The 25,184-nt window shown below is 41.1% G+C and overlaps 1 protein-coding gene across 1 annotated transcript in view; it reads right to left on the bottom strand.

The window, feature by feature from the left end:
* pkn1b (protein kinase N1b) overlaps window positions 1-22,708 on the bottom strand; it is a 42,310-nt gene extending 19,602 nt beyond the window's left edge. The window contains exons 1-5 of the mRNA XM_032536421.1: window positions 22,306-22,708; window positions 10,697-10,997; window positions 7,758-7,903; window positions 2,895-3,015; window positions 174-313 (exon numbers count right to left, since the gene is read on the bottom strand). Coding sequence (XP_032392312.1) covers window positions 174-313; window positions 2,895-3,015; window positions 7,758-7,903; window positions 10,697-10,997; window positions 22,306-22,395 — 798 coding nt within the window. The 5' untranslated portion in view covers window positions 22,396-22,708. The remainder of the gene's footprint in view (window positions 1-173; window positions 314-2,894; window positions 3,016-7,757; window positions 7,904-10,696; window positions 10,998-22,305) is intronic.
* Window positions 22,709-25,184: the final 2,476 nt, after the last annotated feature.

Below are 25,184 nucleotides of genomic sequence, written 5' to 3'. Positions count from 1 at the left end.
CCTAGTTGGACCAGCCTTAGCCCTAGTTGGACCAGCCTTAGCCCTAGTTGGACCAGCCCTAGCCCTAGTTGGACCAGCCCTAGCCCTAGCTGGACCAGCCCTAGCCCTAGTTGGACCAGCGGATTGAACCAAGAAGGTTTTCAGATGAAACCGCCTCCCGCCGGCCCCCTGACCTCAGCTATGGCCTTCTTGTCCTGGACCTTCCCCGCCCCCAGCAGGCGCAGCATGTTCTTGGCTCCCTCGGCCATGGCGTGCTCCACGCGGTAGTGATGCCACAGCTCCTCCACGCGCAGCTCCACCCCGTCATGCGTACCTGGGACACAGTGGCGGGTTAAGTCGGCAACAGGGGACAGCAAAAACATGGCTAGAACCATTTTCAAAGTCACCAGCCAATCAGATTTTGCACCAGCTACTTTTTTTCCAGGGAAAATAAGACAGATTATGAGCGTTGCCAAGGGCTTGGCACAAAATTCCTGTAAAAAAAAAAAAAATCCACAGCTGTTTTTGGGCCCCCCTCACATGAGCGCCCTGGATACTCAGTCCCCCTGAGACGCCCCTGAGTGCCGCGGAAAACATTTATTCATCCATGTTTCTTTAAAAATATGTGTTTGGGTTGATGGTTGGCAGATAAAGTATAAACATATACATTTACATTAACCAATCAAAAAATACCTCCAATTTTACTACTTCATTTCAGCTCTTCTGTATGTTTCCAAGCCAAAAACACACCAAACCCCCCCAAATGTCTTGCCAGAGAACAGACCAATCAGTAAACGCCGACTTGTCGGATGGTTTCTGCAGCCTGCCGATTTAAACAGTCGCTTTGCTTTATTCATCTCCAGATGAATTGGCTCGTAACTTTACATCGTACCAGCCAAAGTTCATTTTTGAATTGACGTTTGGCAGGTAAATTAACACCAATTTAAAAAGGTCCAATGTTTGGGTATCTCTCCCTTCTAGCGTTGACATCATATATCGTAATCAACTCTCTCGTGCCACTAAGTTCAAAGGACATATTACAGCTACGGTAGCCCTCACGCTTCAAAAAGCCAAGATGTCATCCACGTCTCCATCCGGCGATCAGGTCCGTACGTTTCATTTTTATCAATTGTGAAATTTTATGACGAGTGCTGCAAACCGTCTCGTTGACGTTAGCCGTGTTTCCTTCTTCTAACCTGCCGGGGCCGAGAAGCAGTGATACCCTTTAGCAGCGTTAGCATCAGCTGTGAGTTTATCATGTTACAGCAGAATGGAAAGGATGGAGCAGTACGTCCTGTATGTCCCTCACCGGCTAATGTATTTAAAGATGGAGCATGAATATGGAGCGTCTACCCCAGTTCATGTGAATACAAATGTAAAATTTCAAGCCAACAGGAATACTTGGAATTGATGATGGTGGTGGTAAATATTCATGAAAAAGGACGAGTTTGTGAACGAGCAACACCGATTTTGATAATGAACAACTGCACACGGTACACACTGGACCTTTAAAGCCTTGTGCACAGCAACATGCACATGGAAACTAACTGGTTTCAGATGTGGTCACAGGGATCCTTGAGGTTTTTCTTGTGTGAGAGAATTTGTTTTCACATGAATGTGTGTGTCCTTTTTAGGGAAATGCTTCATTGACTCAAGTATTTCCTCTTAAACCTGCAATCATTTTGGCCACTTGGGGGCAGCAGAAGGGAGCTGGGGGTCTCCTCCCCCCCTTAAATAAATATAAAGTACAAATATAAAGCTCTTTAAGCAGAAAGGGAAACAGAAAAAGGTCATTTGAATGGCAAGTTAAGTTCCAAAGCCCTTCTTATTTAATGTTTTAATGTATCCTCTCCACAAGCCCAAAGTTACGTGAATCAAGATACCACCAGACTTGAAAAATGTCGCTTTAAAAAGGTACATTAACCCTTGGGTAGTCACCCCCTGGGTCAAAAAGGGACCAAAATCAGACATTTTTGTCTCTTTTTCAGACTTTTTTTTTAGTTTTCACTTACACCACCTTACTAGTTTTACTACTTTTTGGAATTCATGGTCAATAACCCTCATTTATATAGAATTATACCTAATATTTGAGTTAAAAAAGCAGAAATTATGAATTATTTCGACTAATCGTTAAGATCAGAGGAATGAAAGTGGTCAGTTGTATATGCAAAGAACATTGTATGGAATCCAATCCATTTTTTGTGGTAATTTGGTTAAAAAGAAACCCATATTTCCGATATAGATATTTTTTAAAGGGGTCAAATTTGACTTGAGGACATCAGGAGGGTTAAAGCAAAAAAGCTGAAGAGAGAAAAATAAAAGAAACAAAAGCTTGTGCCTAAATCAGCTCGCTGTCCTTTCCATTCCTTTCACTGTTGCTCTAAGCTTTGTGTTTTTCCCTTCTGGCTTTTCTTCCCAGACTCCGTCTTCCTACACTTCCACTTGACTCCGTCGTGATCTCTGACTCAGTCCGTCTCAGTCGCGCCCCCCTTCCTGGCTCCCTGCATCAGTCCTGCCTCCTCTGTAACCTCTGCTCAATGAGCCATGGCTTTTAGTTGTTGGGCAACATCAAGCGGATGCAGGAACGTCAATACGCCTCTAACCTGACAGAGAGAGGGCTGTAATGGAGTGTGTGTGTGTGTGTATGTGTGTGTGTGTGTGGTGTGTGTGTGTGTGTGTGTGTGTGTGTGTGTGTGTGTGTGTGTGTGTGTGTGTGTGTGTGTGTGTGTGTGTTGACTGGAAGACCGTACACTGGGAAGTTCTGAGGCACGGATTGATCCATTACCAGCGAGCGCATCATGAAATATGCAGTGCTTATAAGCTTAGTAAGAGACTGAATGACAGGTGGGATGAAAGAGGAGTTGAAAGATGAGAGTGAGGATTAAAAAAACAAAACAAAAAAACCAAGTAGGTACTTTGGTTGTCCTCGGACTGCTCCGTGGCCTGCATGGCCTTCCGGACCTGCATGCGGATGATGTCGATCTTGGTCTTGCTGTCCTGCAGCATCTGCTGAGCCGACTGGAAAAGCTTCTTGTCCTGCGGGGGGGGGGGGGACAGAAAAACCAGAGACCAGTTGAAATATTACAGAATTGGCAGTGTTAACCCTCTATTGCATGAATTATTTTTTAAACATGGTAACAATGTCTTGATGTGTTTTTATGACTCCAGGTTGGTTAAATAATGCAATTGTAAAAAATAAAAAAAATAAATTAAAGGGGCGTGCATTTGTGGAAAGTGCCAAGAAATCCATTATTTTTTAAAAACATGCTTTCATTGAAAAAATACCAAATAAATTCAACTTTTATGCAAATATGGCAACACATTACTTTGAGTCTTTTACAGAAGAACATGGCATTTTAACAGGTTTAAGTGATTCAAATTAAAAGTTTAATTACCCCAGATAACAGTTGATTTTTTTTTTTTTTCCACAGAAATGCTTCTAAAATTAAGAAAAATAACCACATTTTGGCTGATCCTGGAATCTGAGCTCTAGTGTGGCACATGTCCGGAAAAGGGGCGGGAAATATGCAAAGAGCATTTCCTGGTTATGTGAAGTCAACACATTAATAACACTTCAAAAGACCCACTTACACAATGAAACAGAAAACAATGCATTTTATATGGTTTACTGTGAGAAAAACTAAGAAAAATAATTTGTTGCCATATGGCAACAGCATTTTTTAGGGTTAAGAGTTAAAGGTTTAGCCAGATGAGTTCCACAGAAAATAATAATAATAATAATAATAATAATAATAATAATAATAAAAATAAGAATACATTTTATTTACAATGCACTTTTCATCAATGGATCTCAAAGTGCTACAGGTAAAAAAGAGAAAAATAAAACAAAAAAGAAAGAATAAAAAAAGAAATTAAAGCTATTCTTAGAAGAGAGAATAAAAAACGTCTAAAGGGACCAAAAGCTTTGCTAAAAACAAATGTTTGAAGGCCTTTTTTTAAATGAATTCCCTAACAGTACTGGTCTCATTTCATCTCGAGATCCTCCTGCTCACGGATTGAGTTCCTATTATTTTCTCTGATCAACAAACTTTTAGTGTCTGCTACGCCCTGCTACGCCCTACTACGCCCTGCTACGCCCTGCTACGCCCTGCTACGCCCTGCTACGCCCTGCTACGCCCTGCTACGCCCTACTACGCCCTACTACGCCCTGCTACGCCCTGCTACGCCCTACTACGCCCTACTACGCCCTGCTACGCCCTGCTACGCCCTGCTACGCCCTACTACGCCCTGCTACGCCCTGCTACGCCCTGCTACGCCCTGAACTGCCACTATTATTTCTAGTCATGGTTCCATTATCTTTATTATTACCATAATTGCCACTGTTCATCACACCCCCCAACAGATGTCCACCCTCAAAGATCCTGGGTCTGTCCTCCTGTTTCTGCCTAAAAGGACGTATTCCTTGCTCTTGGGGAAGTCATTGGATTTGTTGAGTCTTTGTAAACGATAGAGTGTGGTCTAGACCTAGTCTATCTGCAAAGTGTCTTGAGATCATGGGGCTTACCTTTAGGTTCAACCTTGGGGGGGGGGGGGGGGTGAGATCTCCACTTTTGATGAAAATTTCAATTTTGTTGTGTTCTGGTGAACTTTGCCGCAGCAATTTGTGCCTTTTCTGACTCAATCTACGGTGCCCATTTTAGATTAGATTAGATTAGATTAGATTAGATTAGATTAGATTTGACTTTATTCATCCCACAACGGGGAAATTTCCTTATTACAACAGCAGCATTTTCTTCTTCAACAACAGTAAAAAAACAAACACACAAGTAAACACGCTAGAAATACAGGCAAAACCATAGACACTGATTATAAGGTAGACTGAAAGTAAGCAAAATGGCGTCAAATAAAGGTGTTTTGCCGTGATACAAGAAACAATATCGCGGTGTGAGTGACGTTAAAATTAAATTGAATGTTGTTTTTTTTCAAAATATTTGTATTGTTTTAGAGAAGGTTATTGTACAGTGCAACAGTAAAATGACATTTGTAACAAGACACCCTTCTATTAACCCCACTCCAACCCCAACAACCCCTTATGCCGAGGAAAATTAAATAATTAATTAATAAATGATAAATAACAATTTAAAAAAAAAAAAAAAAAATTATACACAAAGTAAACAAATATACAATACACTTTGTATATACACAATACAATTGCAATACCTTTCTTTTGTTACTCCCGGCAACGTATAATGTGGTCTTTTTGCTCCTCCAATCCCGTGTCCCCAATAGTTACGAAGAGGGAAGAGAACTAAGTCCTTCAAAGTAAGTCAGTAAAGGGGTCCCAAGTTTTGTAAACAATTTTTAGATGTACCTCTGAGGGAGAATTTGATTTTTTTTCTAATGTTAGAAACATCGTAATGTCAGAAAGCCACCTGGAGGCTTTTGGTGGTGTAGATGATTTCCACTCCAAAAGAATTCTCCGTCGTGCTATTAGGGTTTCAGAAGCAACAACTCTCTCCCCGCGGTGGGACATGTCAATATCATCGCCCTGCACCCCAAACACAGCCAATGTGGGGCTAGGTTGTAGATTTATATGGAGCTAGAACAGTGACGGTAACCTGTGGTGTTGAAAATAAAATTTGGCATTGAAACAACAAATATCGGCGTTGAAAACTGTTGAACCGAAGTATAAAACACAAACATTAAAAAGTAATAATCTCATAATCCTATGGTATTATTTCATTTTTTACATTTGTTTGCATCATGATGGGTTTTTCAATGTCAATGTACATTTTTTCTCGATGTCCGTGTCTTTTCAGTGACAGTTTTTTTTTTTTTTACGCTGTCAAGATTTTTACAATGTCACTGTTTTCAGTTTCAACTTCCTGTCCCTGTTTTGGCGTAGGGAGGAGGGGCCTGAGGGGAGGGGTAAAGGGGGCGTGGCTTACGGGTAACTTACAGAGGCTACTGGCGAGAGACCGCACCTCCAGACGAATCCTCCCAGAGTTGTTAAAACCGCATATCTGCTATGTCTTCCACACGTTCACCTGGAACCTCCAAATCTCAAATAAGTCTGTTCATATCGGCCATTTTTTCCACATAACAGGTTTCTAGGCAAATCACACACTCACTAAAAGGCTGGACGCATTCACTGACAAACTACATTAAAAGTTAACACTAAACCAGCCTGCTTCTGTGTGAAAAAATGGCAGGATCCCTATGGAGGTGTGGTCTCTCGCCAGTAGCCTATGTAAATTCCCACAAGCCACGCCCCCTTTATCCCTCCCCTCAGGCCCCTCCTCCCTACGCCAAAACAGGGACAGAGAGTTGAAACTGAAACAGTGACATTGTAAAAATCTTGACAGCGTAAAAAAAAAACTGTCTTTGAAAAGACACGGACATCAAGAAAAAATGTACATTGACATTGAAAAACCCATCACGATGCAAACAAACGTCAAAGTGAAATAATACCATAGGATTATGAGATTATTACATTTTGATGTTTGTGTTTTATGCTTCGGTTCAACAGTTTTCAATGCCGATATTTGTTGTTTCAATGCCAAATTTTATTTTCAACACCACAGGTTACTGTCACTGTTCTAGCTCCATAGATTTAACCCAAAGGCTTCATTTAAGATCTGAAAAAATGAATGTCCAAAACTCTCTTAACCTGGAACATGACCAAAACATGTATTAAATTGAATGTTTAATTCGAGTAATAAAGCATAATATAAATTATATTAACCCGTGACCATAAATACTGAAAAGTAAGTACTTGTAATAAAATAATTGATGTAAAGTAATTATTTATGTAAAGGAAATTATAGTAGGTTTTGGAGGGGGGGGGAGGGGGGCGTGCACTGGCCAGTTGTGATGATGCTTGAGATAACTCTCCAATGATTTGATACTATAAGTCTGTCTGCCACGTTGTTTAGACAAAGGACCGTTTTGCAGTATAGTTTGTGCACACGGTATTGGGTCCATGCAAATCTCCTCAGATAGTTTGGTGTCTTCTCAGCTTTTTGGTTCATTCTGTTGGTTCCTGTAAACTTTGCATAAAACCCCGGACAGGAACCCATTCTGGTCCCAGAGAATCTTACAGCTTGTGAACTTATTTTCACCTTATTTTCAAACACATGTCTGAACCAGGCTTCTGAATTAGACCTGAGAGAACTTTATAATTACATTTCATTTAATTTATACTCTTTATTTAATTTAATTTTAATGTTTAATTTTAATGTGTCTTATCGATCCCCAATGGGGAAATTACAATTACACTCTGCGTCCACACTTTGTTAGTTTTCATACACAGTCCTGAAACCACACACACACACACACACACACACACACACACACACACACACACACACACACACACACACACACCACACACACACACACACACACACACACACAACACACACACACACACACACACCACACACACACACACACGGTCAGGATCTGTACATGCAATAATGGAGAGATGTCAGAGTGAGTGGGCTGCCAGCCGAACCAGCGCCCTGAGCGGTTGGGGGGGTACGGTGCCTTGCTCAAGTGCACCTGGTCCCCATGGATCCCCATTAATCCCCTATGTGGGAAATTACAATTTACACTCTATTTTGTTAGTAATCACTACACACAGGCCTGAGATACACACACATGCTCAGGACCTTAGCAGGAGGTGAACTGGCATCTCTCCAGCCATCAGTCCACACTCCGTACTATGGTCCATACGGGGTCCAGAACCAGCAACCCTCCGGTTCCCAACCCCTCTCTACGGACTGAGCTACTGCCCCCCCCCCCCCACCCAGTACCTTAGTGCCTCCGTTGGCATAGATGGGGATCATGTTCTCGGCTCCCTGTTTGACTTTGAGCTCGATGTTCAGCTGGCGCTCCAGGGCCGCGATGCGCCGCTGGTTGGTCGACGTCCGGTTGAGCGAGTCCGGAGACTTAGGAGCATCTGGTTGGATGGTGAAGAGGTCAGGTTACTGTTGGCGTGGCGGTTAAACGTCATCGTTACATTTCACATGTTTTAGCCCATAAACTGCTTTGGTCTCGTCTACTGGAAAAGCAGACCAAAGGTTTGTGTAATGATTTCCTGCCTCTGAGGGAGAAACTGGTTCCAGTTTATGTGTGATAAAAATCACTTGCTTGACAAAAGTAACCAATCATATTGATCAGATTGAAACTCAAATATAGGGCTGGGCACCAAACGTTTATACTTTTATAGCAGAGAACGACATATACTCCAATCCTGTAAAAAACTGAATTATCTTTCAGTATCAAATTTCAACTTTATTTCAACTTTTAGCCTCAACTGCAAGGAAAATAGGTCGGGATGCAAAGAAAAACCCTCAAGGAACGTCAGCGGAAATACAGGATTTACTGCAAGAAAGTGGTGTGACGGTTTTTAAGATCCCCAATAACGGAGGCACTTGAACAAAAACGGGCTGCAGGGTCGGGTTGCCAGAAAAAAAGGCCTTAAGGCGTAAATGGCACCAAACAGCACGGCTACAATATGCCAAACAGCACCTGGACAGGCCTAAGAACTTCTGGTACAAAGTAATTTGGAGTGATGAGACCACGTTATGTTTGGAGAGGCGTCAACAAGGCCTGTGATGAAATGTGCACCATCCCTTCCGTAAAGTATGGAGGTGGATCTTTAATGTTTTGGGGGTGTGTGAGCTACATAGCTACATAGGTACAGGACATCAAGGATGTCAAGAGTTGATGTCAAGATGAACGCAGCATGTTATCAGACAATATTGGATGACAATTTGCACTCATGAGCCCAAAATCTGCCCATGGAACATGACAATGATCCGAAGCACAAGGCCAAGTCAGCCCCTTCAGTGGCTGCAGCCGAGCAACGTGAAGCTTCTGGAGCGGCCATCACAGTCTCCCGGCCTCAATATCAGCGAGCCTCTTGGAGGAGAACTCAAACGTGCAGCCCATGCAGGACAACCCATGAATTTACAGGACCTGGAGGCTTTTTGTCAAGAAGAATGGGCATCTCTACCATCTGAGAAAATAAAGGCACTAATGACAACTATCACAAAAGACTGCAAGCTGTCATTGATGCATAAGGGGGCAATACACAGTATTAAGATCTAAGGGTATAGAAACGTTTGGCCATCTCATTATTTAGTTTTTTATGTTTTGTTTAACGTAACTGTAATGCTTTACAGTTTAATTTGAATCCCCTTAAAATAGAAGTATGTTTTTCCTGATAACTTGTGTTTTTTTTAAAGGAATGGTACACATTTAACCAATTCTTTCAGGGTGTGTACAATTATGAGCACAACTGTACAGTATGCAACCGAAAAAAGTAAAATATCTTTGACTGTATTGCTGCATGTTTCATACAAGTCTTCTTCCTTAAAGTTTGGTCGACATAAAACAAAAAGGTCAGCAAAACGTTCCTCAGCCCCACAGAGCTTAGCAACTCAAGCAAAACAAAGGTTGCATTTTTTAAAAGCAGGCTGCCACACGGCCGACTCACAACAACCTGGTTCACGGCCTTTACATGGCAACTCACTGCTTCTGGGGGGATTCCAAATCACCAAATCTGCCAAATTCGGTTCCATATGTCGCATAATTGCGTCATAATTGTGTCATAATTGCGTCATAATTGCGTCCCTCTGGGGGGCGCTACAGAGCCCGGTACGCCAACACCAACAGACCCAGGATCAGTTTTTACCCACAAGCCACCTCTCTGATGAACAGCTGACTTCTCCTGACCTAAACAGATGTCGCTCTTTTCAGGTCCAAACTCAAAACATCTGATCTCAACATCTGTTGAGTCTGGCTTTTAACACGTAGCAGTGGTGGGACAATTTCATTCTTTTGTTTCTTTGTGACCTTTTCTGATTTTATTGTTTTTCTATGTTTACTCTTTCTATTGTATGTTGTGATTTTATTCATTTTGTTAAAGCACTTTGGATACCTGCTGGTAATTGTAAAGTGCTATATAAATACATTTTGATTGATTTGATTGATTCTGACCCACGGTGTCAGGTTCAGTTCTGGTCCATGACCCAGTAACACCGTCTCTACAGCACCTAGTACTGGTTACACTTATTATTCCACTTATTTAGTATTATTCATCATTCTCATATCTCACTTATTATTTATTATTTACGATTTACTCATCATTCTCATATCTCACTTATTATTTACTATTTATTCATCATTCAGATTCTCACATCTCTCTTGTTTGTTATTTATTCATCATTCTCATTTTCCATTTCAGAACTGTCCATAATGTTCATACTGTTCATATTGTAATATAATATAATAACATAATACTATTTATCCCAGTATCCTTGCACTGTGCTCCATATTTAAATACTTTTTATTGAACTCTTCCTTTTACTCATGCCTCTATAGTGTTCTGTTTGGAGTATGTATATAAGTGTGTATATATTAGTGTGTATATTTTTGTTTTGGTTGTTTTGTGTGTGTAAGCACAGTGTGAGCAACGATGCTCCAAAGTAAAATTCCTCGTATGTGTCCTCATACCTGGAAATAAAGCTGATTCTGGTTCTGATTCTGATTCATATTAGGCGCACAACTGGGTGTGCCGACATTTGTTGTGAACCTAAAACTGTTACGCGGGTCGGATCCAAATCATCGAGGGGCCGGTTTTGGCCCTCGGGCCTTGAGTTTGACACCCATCCCTTTAGGGATTTTCCATGCACAATGACCCAGAAGCGTATGAACCACGTCTCCATGGCCATGGCGGATGCGGTACCTTTGTTGTCGTCGGGGCCCTTGACGACGATGTGGGCGTCCAGCTCCTGCAGCTGGGCGTGGAGGGACTCCAGCTTGCGGCTGGAGCTGCGGAGCTGCGAGTCCACCTGCTGGGCGTTCCTCTTGTCGGTGGTGGCCCGGCGCAGGTTCTCCGCGCCCTCCTTGATCTTCAGCTCCCGCCGGATCTCCCTGCGGATCCGCTCGCGGTGCTCGTCCAGGCGCTGCTGCACGCTGGAGTCGGAGAAGTCGGAGTTCTGGTCCAGACCGAGCTGCTGGAGCACCGGCAGCCCGCCCGGATCGCCCTGGGGGAGGAGAGAAAGGGGGGGAGGAAGAGACTTAGTCTGAATCCCATTTCTCTGTCTTAGCCGTACCCCTTGGCCCTTTACCCCTTGGCCCCTTACCCTTTACCCCTTACCCCTTGAAACCAAGGGGTAGGGGGTAGGGGTGAAAACACCCCCCTATGAAACGGGACACCACTTGGTGACATCACCATGCAGAATTGATCACAAACTTCCAAGATGGCGTCTCCGTCTGTTGATTGTTTGGGTTTTGACAACAGTGTCATATGCATTTATATATTTAAATATATTTTATAATTATTTTATGTTCACTTTGGTAGTGCAGAGGCAGATGTTCTTATCTGTGTAGTACTCAGGTCTGTTAGCAATGCACATGTGTATACACATGTATCATGTATACATACATATACACCATGTATACACATGTATCATGTATACATGGTGTATATGTATGTAAACATATACAACATGTATACATATACACATACACCATGTATACATGGTGTATATGTATGTTAACATATACACCATGTATACATATACATATAGACCATGTATACATGGTGTGTTGTATATCGGTTTCAGTTATCACCGTTTTAAATCTCATTGATGTTGAGAAAAACATTTTGTTAACAAAAATCTTAGACTTCTCTTTATTGATCCTTTGGGATGACTCCCGAGGGGAAATTGAAAATTCTCGCAGCAGTTTTAGCAAGAAAAAAGAAATAAAAACTAGATAAAAAAGACAACAAAATAACAATAATAATAATAAGAACAATAAGAACATTCATCAAATAAAGAAAAGAAAAGACCATAAATTATTATTGAGTCCAGTGTTAAAGTGATAAAGGTGTGAATTTAAGTCCAGGTGTGTGTGTGTGTGTGTGTGTGTGTGTGTGTGTGTGTTGTGTGTGTGTGTGTGTGTGTGTGGGTTGTGGTGTGTGTGTGTGTGTGTGTGTGTGTGTATGAATGAATGATATGTATGTATGTATGTATGTATGTATGTATGAATGAATGAATGTATGTGTGTGTGTGTTGTATGTATACTGTATGAATGAATGTATGTATACTGTATGTATGTATGTATGTATACTGTATGTATACTGTATGTATGTATGTATATATGTATGTATACTGTATGTATGAATGAATGAATGAATGAATGAATGTATGTATGTGTGTGTGTGTGTATACTGTATGAATGAATGAATGAATGAATGAATGAATGAATGTATGTATGTGTGTATGTATGTATGTGTGTATGTATGTATGTGTACTGTATGTATGAATGAATGAATGAATGAATGAATGTATGTATGTGTGTATGTATGTATGTATGTATATATGAATGAATGAATGAATGTATTTATGTATATATTGTCCTCTCTGCCCTAGGAGGAGGGGGAGGAGGAAGGAGAGAAAGGGGGGGGGGAGGCGAGGGCAGAGAAGGAGGTAGTGACAGAATAGGAGAAGGAAGTGTTGAGAACAGTTATTATAGGAAACCAGAACTAAAATAAATAAGCAGTGAAAGATCTGTCTGAAACTGATGTGTGTTGCCAGTAGAAATGTAATGGTATGAAAATGTAACCTCACAGTCATAGTGACGGTATTATCGTGGCATTGTTTAAAAAAATGTGTTCAACGCCTTTATGAATCCTCAACAACACGACTGCTCAACACTAACCAGATTAAAGCAGATTTAAACGAGCTTAAATCACTCTCTTCTGCTTCTGGATGACACTCACAACACAGAGTGCATGTGTATGGAAATGGAATAGATGTGTTAAGACAATCACACAAACATATATGCAGTGTTTGTGGGGGGTTTTCACAAAAAAAAACACCCAGATTTGTTACAATAAGAACTAGGTTTTCATTTGACTTTCACCCAGATTTCATGTCTACACTTTAACATTGAAGCCAGGGGACTATAGAGGGAGAAAACAAAGCCTTTTTGGCTAATTCTGGCATTTTAAACCACCACTAAAGTAATGTGTTTTATTCATTTGCACCAAAACCGCTGAGAAATGCTTCCATTAAAGGTCCCATGAAATGGTCTCTTTGGATGCTTTTATATAGACCTTAGTGGTCCCTAATACTGTATTTGAAGTCTCTTTATATAGACCTTAGTGGTCCCTAATACTGTATCTGAAGTCTCTTTTATATAGACCTTAGTGGTCCCTAATACTGTATCTGAAGTCTCTTTTATATAGACCTTAGTGGTCCCCTAATACTGTATCTGAAGTCTCTTTTATATAGACCTTAGTGGTCCCTAATACTGTATCTGAAGTCTCTTTTATATAGACCTTAGTGGTCCCTAATACTGTATCTGAAGTCTCTTTATATAGACCTTAGTGGTCCCTAATACTGTATCTGAAGTCTCTTTTATATAGACCTTAGTGGTCCCTAATACTGTATCTGAAGTCTCTTTTATATAGACCTTAGTGGTCCCCTAATACTGTATCTGAAGTCTCTTTATATAGACCATAGTGGTCCCTAATACTGTATCTGAAGTCTCTTTTATATAGACCTTAGTGGTCCCCTAATACTGTATCTGAAGTCTCTTTTATATAGACCTTAGTGGTCCCTAATACTGGATCTGAAGTCTCTTTATATAGACCTTAGTGGTCCCTAATACTGGATCTGAAGTCTCTTTTATATAGACCTTAGTGGTCCCTAATACTGGATCTGAAGTCTCTTTTATATAGACCTTAGTGGTCCCTAATACTGTATCTGAAGTCTCTTTATATAGACCTTAGTGGTCCCCTAATACTGTATCTGAAGTCTCTTTTATATAGACCTTAGTGGTCCCTAATACTGTATCTGAAGTCTCTTTATATAGACCTTAGTGGTCCCCTAATACTGTATTTGAAGTCTCTTATGTAGACCTTAGTGGTCCCCTAATACTGTATCTGAAGTCTCTTTTATAGACCTTAGTGGTCCCCTAATACTGTATTTGAAGTCTCTTTTATGTAGACCTTAGTGGTCCCCTAATACTGTATCTGAAGTCTCTTTTATATAGACCTTAGTGGTCCCCTAATACTGTATCTGAAGTCTCTTTTATATAGACCTTAGTGGTCCCCTAATACTGTATCTGAAGTCTCTTTATATAGACCTTAGTGGTCCCTAATACTGTATCTGAAGTCTCTTTTATATAGACCTTAGTGGTCCCCTAATACTGTATCTGAAGTCTCTTTATATAGACCTTAGTGGTCCCTAATACTGTATCTGAAGTCTCTTGTATATAGACCTTAGTGGTCCCCTAATACTGTATTTGAAGTCTCTTTTATATAGACCTTAGTGGTCCCCTAATACTGTATCTGAAGTCTCTTTTATATAGACCTTAGTGGTCCCTAATACTGTATCTGAAGTCTCTTTTATATAGACCTTAGTGGTCCCTAATACTGTATCTGAAGTCTCTTTCCCAAAATAACAGCCCCTAGAGCCAGTTGCAGGAGCTTTGCGCCCTGGGATTTAGTCAGGAAGTTGAATGTGAGCTTATCATGTCTCCTTACTTTTCGCTTCAATCTTTGACGTTACATGCCTCTGTTAACAGTCTCGGTTTGTGAAATAGAAGCTGACACACTGTTCTGATATCTGTTAATTGTTATCCGAATCATTGCAATATGTGTATTTTTGATGATAATTGAAAGCTCATATTAGACGGATAGTATGCTTCAGTAAGCTAGTTTTCCACTTTTGTCTTGGGCTGTGCCACATGTGAGTATAATTTAGTTCATTTAGATAAACAATACAGGTTATACTACGCACACTGTATAACATTACATTACAAAATTCCTTTATTTCATCTTATGTTAGCTAGCCTACTGTATAAACTACCACATAGAATAGATTTACAGCATCACAGTGTTGTGTAGTTATGTTGTTTTTACAATTATCTTTGTGTAATGTCTGTGATTTATTAATTTCTCAGTGACTGGTTATTGTGTTTCCTTCCAGTTTCACCCTCTGTAAGTCAAATAAACTGAGTAACGTGGGTTATGTGCGTGCAGAACAAGACATATTTCATAGTAAAAAGGTGAAGAGATTACCTGGAAACCACCAGAAGCATTTCCAGGTAATGTTGCATGCTCCTATGTTATTGTAATATTGCCACGTAATAAAATAGAAAACAGGTAGTGTTGCATTTTGCACCACTGAGTCATGATTACTACAGAAAATACCAGACGTGTTTCCAGGTAAAAAGTCACAAGATTAAACATATCATATGTAAAGTAATACCTTGAAACAAAAGGGAAATATTTGGAACATAAAGGGTGGATGAATTTCAGCATTATTATATGTAATTAACAATTTTAAATTCAAGAAGCTTTATCTAATTTGGAAGGTATTATGCTGAAAGTAGCCTAAAATACTGTGAAAACATCAACTTATATTACCCCATTATTGTCATGTTGGTAAAATATTAATATAACTACAGTATATTACCATTACCCAGATATACGTATGGTTATCATCGAACTCATTCCTAATTATTACCTTGGTAATTGCAAGTTATTACAACTTCTTCTCACCTTATTACCCTAGAATTACATCTTATTACTGTGATGTATTACCCAGTTATTACTTTGGCAATCACAAGTTATTACCTATATATTACCTCTTTATCATCACACTGTTACCCCAATATTACCATCTTATTACCGTGGTGAATGTAACGGGCTGCCACTTTTTTCATTTAACACATTTGTAAATAAATTCAATACTTTTATGGCTTTATTTTTAAGATATTAAAAGTTAGACTTTAATACTTTCAAGAACCCGAGTGAACCCTGGGAAGCTTTACAAAAGGAAAATACTGTATGTTGCAGGGAAAATGAAAGGCTGTTCACGTTATTGTGTCCATCCCCTGTATATTAGGTAGTGATATGGACCCGGGTTCAATTCCCAATGCTCAACCAATCAATGTGTCCCTGAGCAAGACACTTAACCCCTAGTGGCTCTGACATAAAGAGCAAGAATATAGTCGCTTTGGATTAAAGTGTCAGCTGAATGACATGTAATGTAATGTAATGTGTATGTTTACACACACACACACACCACACACACCACACACACCACACACACACACACACACACACACACCACACACACACACACACACACACACACACACACAGCAGAGCTCAGCAGATCTGATTACAACCTCTTAGGTCTCCGGGTCCCCCCAGCTACCCGCTCCGCCCTCATTAGAGACATAATCCATCTGCAGGACAACGCAGGCCGGCACGGCCCAAGAAGCCCCCCCAAAACACACGGCACGGCCCGAGAAGCCGCCCCAAGACACACTCCACGGCCCGAGAGGCCCCCCCAAAACACACGGCGCGGCCCGATAAGCCCCCCAAACACACGGCACGGCCCGAGAGGCCCCCCCAAAACACACGGCACAGCCCGAGAAGCCCCCCAAAACACACGGCACAGCCCGAGAAGCCCCCCAAAACACACGGCACGGCCCGAGAGGCCCCCCCAAAACACACGGCACGGGCCACGTGCACGCAGGACACAGAAATGCTGCTTTAACGTAAAAAACAAACAAACAAAAAAACACTTTTGTTGACACTTTTTAACATTTTCTTACGTTTTTGTCCCTTTTTTAACACTTTTGACGCTTTTTTTCCCCTTGTTTGTCACTTTTGTTGACGTTTTCAACAGTACGTAACACTAACTTATTAACTTTATTTTTAGTTGTTTTTGGAATTTATGGTCAATAAACCTCATTTATAGGAAATTATACCTAATGTTTGAGTTAGAAAAGCAGAAATTAGGAATTATTGAGACTAAAATTAAAGGAATGGATGTTGATGATAATCACAGACCGGAATATGTCAACTTTTACTCAACACTATTTCAACAACACTTCACTTTGTTTTACAATGCTATAAAATAGAATAAGACCCAAAAATAATGAAAGTAGAGATTTGTACTTGGCAAAGAGCGTTGGAATCAATCATGTTATTTTGGGGAATTAAAAAGAACACTGATATAGGACAACATGGGGACAACATGAGGACAACATGAGGACAACATGAGGACAACATGAGGGCAACATGAGGGCAACATGAGGACAACATGAAGACAACATGAAGACAACATGAGGACAACATGAGGACAACATGGGGACAACATGGGGACAACATGGGGCAACATGAGGACAACATGAGGACAACATGAAGACAACATGAGGACAACATGAGGACAACATGAAGACAACATGAGGACAACATGAAGACAACATGAGGACAACATGAGGACAACATGAGGGCAACATGAGGACAACATGAGGACAACATGAGGACAACATGAAGACAACATGAGGACAACATGAAGACAACATGAGGACAACATGAGACAACATGAAGGCAACATGAGGACAACATGAGGACAACATGAGGGCAACATGAGGACAACATGAGGACAACATGAGACAACATGAAGACAACATGAGGACAACATGAGGACAACATGAAGGCAACATGAGGACAACATGAGGACAACATGAAGACAACATGAGGACAACATGAGGACAACATGAGGACAACATGAGGACAACATGAGGACAACATGAGGGCAACATGAGGACAACATGAGGACAACATGAGGACAACATGAGGACAACATGAGGACAACATGAGGGTTAATGCAACATTACTCTCAATGCTATGTTAAAGAGCCGCCAGGAAGACGTGTAACACTACAGAAATGTGTTGTTTTATCAGCGTTTGGAAGATCCTCAGACACACAACGTCTTTTCTTTTTAACATGGCTGTCCTAAAAGACACTTTTATGATTGGTATGATTTTAATAATAATAATAATTTATACTTTATTGATCCCCAGTGGGGAAAAATTACAATTTACACTCTGTTTTGTTATTAATCACTATACACAGGCCTGAAATACACACACACACACACACACTCAGGACTTAGTCATGCACAAATGGAGAAATGTCAGAGTGTGGGGGGGGGGGTACGGTGCCTTGCTCAAGGGCCCCTGGCAGTGCCCAGGAGGTGAAGTGGCATCTCTCCAGCTACCAATCCACACTCCCTACTTTTGGTCCGCACGGGGACTTGAACCGACAACCCTCCGGGTCCCAACCCAAGCCCCTAGGAATGAGCTAAATCCCCAGTAGGGGTTAGGTCTGCGGGATTCACCAATCTCGATTCACCATGTTCACGATTTAATTTTTAAATAACTTTTGTGTTGTAAAAAAATACAAAAGATTTTTTTTTTTTTTTATGACTTTGATTCTCATTTAATTTTACGAGCCGACTGCATCACAAACTTTCATAAAGTGACTTTTTAGACTGTATAAAATCGGTTTAACGCTCCTTCTTCTCTTCATTGAAGGCTCTGTGTTTACAGGCCTGTGCTGATGCTCAATGTGCTATAGGTGCCAAAATAAAAAAGTCTATATAGGTAACATAATAGGTTTTACACTTATTCTTGGAATTCATGGTCAACAAATCTCATTTATATTAAACTATACATAAGTTAGTTTAGTTAAAAAGGACGAAATTAGAAATTATTTTAACTAATAGTTAAGATTTTGTGACAAAAAGTGACAAAAAGTGACACATAAATCAGAAAAAGCACCAAAAACATGGAAAAAGTGACAAATAAATCAGAAAAAGGGACAAAAACATGGAAAAAGTGACAAATAGTACCAAAAAAGAAAAAGAAAAAAAAGAATCTAGGATTCCTTTTTTCCTCCGAATCGCGCGGGCCTGGTAGGGGTGTCACAATTTAGATTTTAAATCGATAAATCAAAATGTGCTTTCGATTTTCAGTATTGAAATGAAAAGCAGGATCGGTGATTGCCCCAGGATTTTGTTCTCTCTCCACCAACTACCTACTTCCGCACGTCCAAACGACAACAATAACAACAACAACAACAACAACAACAGAGCGGCTGGTGGCGTGCAGCTAAAGACACAGGGTAACGTTAGCTTAGCACGTCATCACTAGGGGCTGGATAAGACTTTTAGACACCACACTACTGCACTAAGTGCAACCTGCACAATTGGTTTATTTACATTTTAGCATATTATTATTTAAGCATTTGCACAATTCGGTTTTCCCATCCTGTATATATTCAAATATTTGTTCTTTTATTTTATTCCTATTATTATTATTTCATGTATAGTGTATGTATGTATATTTCTCCTAGTATCTCATTTATATTCTGTGCTGTGTGACTGATTTTGCTGCTGTAACACCGGAATTTACCATTTTTCTTGGGATCAATATCTATCCATCTATCTATCTATCCATCTATCTAAATATCTATCCAAATATCTATCCAAATATCTATCTATCCAAATATCTATCTATCTATCTATCTATCTATCTATCTATCTATCTATCTATCTATCTACTTCTATCCAAATATCTATCTATCTATCTATCTATCTATCTATCCATCTATCCATCTATCTAAATATCTATCCAAATATTATCTATCTATCTATCTATCAAAACTATCTACAATATCTATCTATCCAAATATCTATCTATCTATCCAAACTATCTATCTATCTATCCAAATATCTATCTATAATCTATCTATCTATCCAAATATCTATCTATCTATCCAAATATCTATCTATCTATCCAAATATCTATCTATCTATCCAAATATCACTATCTATCTATCCAAATATCTATCATCTATTACTATCCAAATATCTATCTATCTATCCAATATCTATCTATCTATCCATATATCTATCTATCCAAATATCTATCTATCTATCCAATATCTATCTATCTATCTATCAAATATCTCATCTACTTCTATCCAAATATCTATCTATCTATCATCATATCCAATATCTATCTATCTATCCAAATATCTATCTATCTATCCAAATATCTATCTATCTATCCAAATCTATCTATCTACCAATCTATCTATCTATCTATACTATCACATATCTATCTATCTATCTATCTCTATCTATCTATCTATCTATCTATCTACATCTTATCTATCACACTATCTATCTATCCAAATATCTACCTACCTATCTACCTACCTACCTACCTACCTACCTACCTACCTACCCATATTACCGGTAGCCTACAGCGTGACTTCTCCAGACGCCATGGCGACTGTCCGAGTCGGAGATGAGGGTGAAACAACAGAACTGGAAAATCCTCTTTTGTCTCTGAAGTCACATTTTCCCCCATGAGTCACTAATGGATTCACACAACAAAAGGTAAAGCATGTGGGCTCCGACATCTTGGACTGAAAGAGTTTAGCCTCTTGTTCCCTCCTTACTCTTTGACTCCACGGTGCATTCACGTGCACCTCGTTAAACTAATGGTCATGGTGACCACAGTGGAGGCACCTAGTAAAGCCAAAGACTACTTAGAAAACACGCCAACAATAACTAAACAGTCTTTAACTCTTGTGTTGTCTCCCCGTCGACTTGTTATTATTTTTCTTTTTTTCTAACATTATCGTCTTTTTGACACTTCGGTCGCTTTTCCCCAAAGTTTTTTTTTTACCATTTTTTCCACTATCACCAATGTTTTTGTTACATTTTTCCTGCTCTTCTGACGTTTTTTTAGCCCACGTTTTTGAAGCTATTTCCGACATTGTTGTCACTCTTTTGTCAACGTTCTTTTATCATTTTGTTCTCCAAATCCTATAAAATTTAATAAACCCCCCCCCCAATTCAATAAAAGTACTGAGCTGATCTATTTTACTTGTGAAGAGTGATGTTGTATGGCACTTATCCACGTTATTTTTTTTTCTTTTGACAATTTGGTCGGAAGAAGCCCAAACGTTTGATATAGAAACATGTTGAATATGGGTCAAATTTGCATATGGCCTACTGTAGTGGTAAAACACCCCCCCCCCCAGCATATAGCCTACTGTAGTGGTAAACACCCCCCCACCCCCAGCATATAGCCTACTGTAGTGGTAAACCCCCCCCCCCCCCCCAGCATATAGCCTACTGCAGTGTTCAATTTCACACTAACATTCGCACTTGGAGCAAATAATCTCTCACACAATGAAACACTGTCCATCAATAAAGGGTGAAATAATACAATACTCTGACGGGGGGGGGGGGGGGGCATCAGCTGTGTGCCATGCCATCATCGGGGGGGTGTGTGTGTGTGGGGGGGGGGGGGGGTATTTCAGATAGGACGTGCTGCTATGATCGCTCAGTTCACAACAACAAAACACACAGATCACTTTGGTCTCATCAGTGGAACATTTGGCAACTTTTAAAAAGTCTTAAAACTTTCTTAAAAGTTTCCGTCCAGAATCTTATCGGCGTCCATTTCTGCGTCTCACGCTCGCCGTCCACTCAAAACGTAACGTTACTACTCTCGCAAGCCCAAACGGCGTCTGTGTGCGGCGTGCCTGTGGTTTTGTGTCCAATCTAGGTAGATCCGGTGGGTGTTGTAGTTTTTCTAACCTTACTAGTTGTTACAACAGCATGTGAAAAAAACTACAAAGTCTGCTAGGCCAAAAAGAACATTGTAAATGTGCTGTATTTATATAGCGATTTTCTAGTCTTAACAACTACTCAAAGCGCTTTTTACATCATACAGGAAACATTCACCATTCACACTCCGATGCGCAGCACCAGTGTCTTGCCCAAGGACACTTCGACATGGGACTGCAGGGCCAGGGATTGAACCACCAACCTTCCGATTGGCAACCGCTCTACCACTGAGCCCCAGCCGCCCCAACATTAATCACACGATAAAAACAACTGACGCCGTTAAAATGGGTTTGCGTATCTGACAGCACTAGTTAACATGCATTGCCCTAATCAAATAAATACATCTTGAAGTGAAGTTGGCAGAGCGAGCAGCAGCAACAGAAGAAGAAGAAGAAGAAGAAGCAGAAGAAGAAGAAGAAGAAAAGGCCTCAGCCAGCCGAGGCCACAGAAAAAACAACACAAAATAGGCAGGAAGGCAGAGTTTGAGCTGCTGTGACGCAACTCCCGCTCAACACAAAGCAACTTTATCCGTGGAGTTTTACAACATAGACCCTCTCTGGACAAAGACCCTCTCTGGACAAAGACCCTCTCTGGACAAAGACCCTCTCCTCTCTGAAGAAGAAGAAGACGACTCGCACAGCAGGGCCCGAAATCACGACAACACACAGGAACCAGAACTCACAACTGATTCAACGTCAGAAAAGGGGGAGATGTTTCTTCACAGGAAGTGAACGAGGCAGAACGGAAAAGAGAAGGGCAATAGTAATGGATGAAGAGGGCAAATAAAGGCGGCCATGCTGAGACCTGCTTACGGACCCTGTTGCCTACCAAAGAGTCTGCGTCACCCTGCTCAGCGGGACCCGGGGGGTCAGGTGGTTGGTCCCCTGGCAGCTCCTCCAGCGTGTCCTCGCTGGCCATGTTTGGCTTCCTTTCTGGCTTCGCTCACCCGGCCCGCCTCCCCTTCCCCCTGTCACACCACACACACACACACACACACCACACACACACACACACACACACACACACACACACACACACACACACACACACACACACACACACACACACACTCCCGGCAGCGCCCAATCAGGCAACACCGAGCGCTGTTCCTGCCTCCTCAAAATCCAGGATGTGCTTCCCGCCAGGAATCAAAAGCCATCTGATCTGGTCTAAAAAAAAAAAAAAAAAAAGACCGGAGCGACTGAACGAGGCCGGAGGAGAGGAAGAGAGAACAGCACAGACCGAGCCCCACCTCGCTGCTTCCTGTTCTGCTCGTTGCCAGATACAGACCGAGGCGTCATGCACTTATACACACACACACACACACACACACACACACACCACACACACACACACACACCAAACACACACACACACACACACACAGAGAGACAACCACACACACACACACACACACAGACACACAGAGAGACACACACACAGAGAGACACACACACACACCACCCAGACACACAGAGAGACACACACACACACAACACACACACACACACACACACACACACACACACACACACACACGTGGTTTTGTAAGTGCGAGAGCTCACAGCCACTCTGCTTCCTGCTACTGGGTCTTTCCAAAGCTGTTGTGATAGATTGTGGTTAAATGTTAAATGGACTTTCATGCCATGTATGCGTTTGTGTGAATGCACGTGGAAGAACAATACATCACACATGCACTCTGCAGACATGTGCAACACCACTGCTAGTATTTACATGCAGGCGAATCAAAGGGTAACTGGGCCGGTATTAAGCGAGAAGCGAGCTGCAAAGTGAAGTTAACCCTTGTGTTGTCCTCCCGGGTCAAAAAGGGACAAAATCTGACAATTTTGTCCCTTTTTCAGACATTTTAAAAATTTTAACTAACATCACCTTACTAGTTTTACACTAATTTTTGGAATCCATGGTTAATAACCCTCATTTATTTAGAATTATACTTAATATTTGACGTAAAAAAGCAGAAATTATGAATTATTTTGACTAGTAGTTAAGATCAGAGGAATGAAAGTGATCAGTTATATTTGCAAAGAGCGTTGGAAGGAATCCAATCCATATTTTGTGGCAATTTGGTCCAAAAAACCCCCTCATATTTTGGATAAAGACATTTTTTAAAGGGGTCAAATTTGACCCGAGGACAACAGGAGGGTTAACAGGCAATTTAGCGCCTTCAGTTTTTGTTTTTGCCGCTGACAGGCTCAGATTATTATTCTAAGTGTGTGACAACATTATGGAAAGGATCCCTACAGAGATAGAGCTTTTTGTTAAAAGAAGAATCCAAAGTGGTATGGTCCACCATAGGGTTGACTGAAATCATATGTACAGGTTAAGGATATATACATCTTTTGAGCCCCTGAGCGGTTATTTTTGCCTCTTTTTGGGAGTGGGATGTCTTTCATACTTTGTTGTGGACAAATCTTCGTCTTCTAAATACATTCTTCAAAATCTACGTCTGTGAAGGACAGAATCCCTACAGAGATAGACCTTTTTGTCAGAGAGTGAGATCCTTTTTTATTGTTTAACATGAACCACCATCGCAAAAACCCACCAGACTCTATTTAAAACTGAAGTCATTCCGTCAACGTAGAAACTTCTTAAAGAACGACAGAAAATGCAGGACGACAAGCCGAGGCGTGAACGCGCAGAGATCACACAGACACACACACACACACACACACACACACACACACACACACACACACACACACACACCGGCAGCACGGCCTGATCAACGACCCCCCCAGCCGGTTTCTGGCGTTCCCATTGCGGTCTGACTTCTGTCCTCTTCCTGTCAGGGAGAGAGTGGCGGTCATGGGTTTGTCTGACTCAGACGCAGCAGTGCAAGGTCACTGACCCCCCCCCCCCCCAAGCCCTGGCTGTGTGGCAGATGGCTCTCTCTGCTGCACTCTCTCTATCACACACGGCAGAGGGCGAGGGAACACACACACACACCACACACAACACAACACACACACACACACACACACACACACACACACACACCACACACACTTAGTTCTTCTTATTCACACCCACTGCAACAGGGGAATAGGAAGTGAAATAACGTGAAGTTAAGCTAACAAATGCAGTTACTCCTGAATACCATTGTTGTGCTTTGAAGTAACAGGGGTATAGCAGGGTGTGTGTGTGTGAGTGTGTGTGTGTGTGTGTGTGTGTGTGTGTGTGTGTGTGTGTGTGGTGTGTGTGTGTGTGTGTGTGTGTGTGTGTGTGTGTGTGTGTGTGTGTGTGTGTGTGTGTGCCCAAATACTTTCTCAAAATCATTATGGTTTTTAACATGATTTCAACTTTGTGTCATCGGCAAATCAATGCAGGGTTCTTCCTGCATAGAGGAATATTAGCCCCCCCCCCCACATCACATATTTAGTTAGTATGTATTAGCAAATATTTAGTTAGCATGTTTTCACATGTTTTAGCAAGCACCAGAGAAAAATCACCAGGGCCAAAACATCTTTGACTTCTAGCAGCTGCAACTGGTTAAAACTGGTTAAAGCTTCTCTAAGTCATGTTGACTAGTCGTCCACTTCCTGGTTTTGGCACAGCCCGGCTTTTACAAGGTCAAGCAAAGGTGCTGAATGCAGGGGCCAGTCTACTAAAACAAACGGTATTTTGGGGGTCAAGTGTACTCCGACCCAGGCCCAGGTCCCCAAAAACGTAAAAAAAAAGCGACAAGA

The sequence above is a fragment of the Etheostoma spectabile genome, chromosome 15, assembly GCF_008692095.1.
Source record: "Etheostoma spectabile isolate EspeVRDwgs_2016 chromosome 15, UIUC_Espe_1.0, whole genome shotgun sequence".
In the NCBI taxonomy this organism is placed as follows: Eukaryota; Metazoa; Chordata; class Actinopteri; order Perciformes; family Percidae; genus Etheostoma; species Etheostoma spectabile.
Note: the sequence above shows the minus strand (reverse complement) of the source record. Positions and strands in the feature narration are given on the sequence as shown.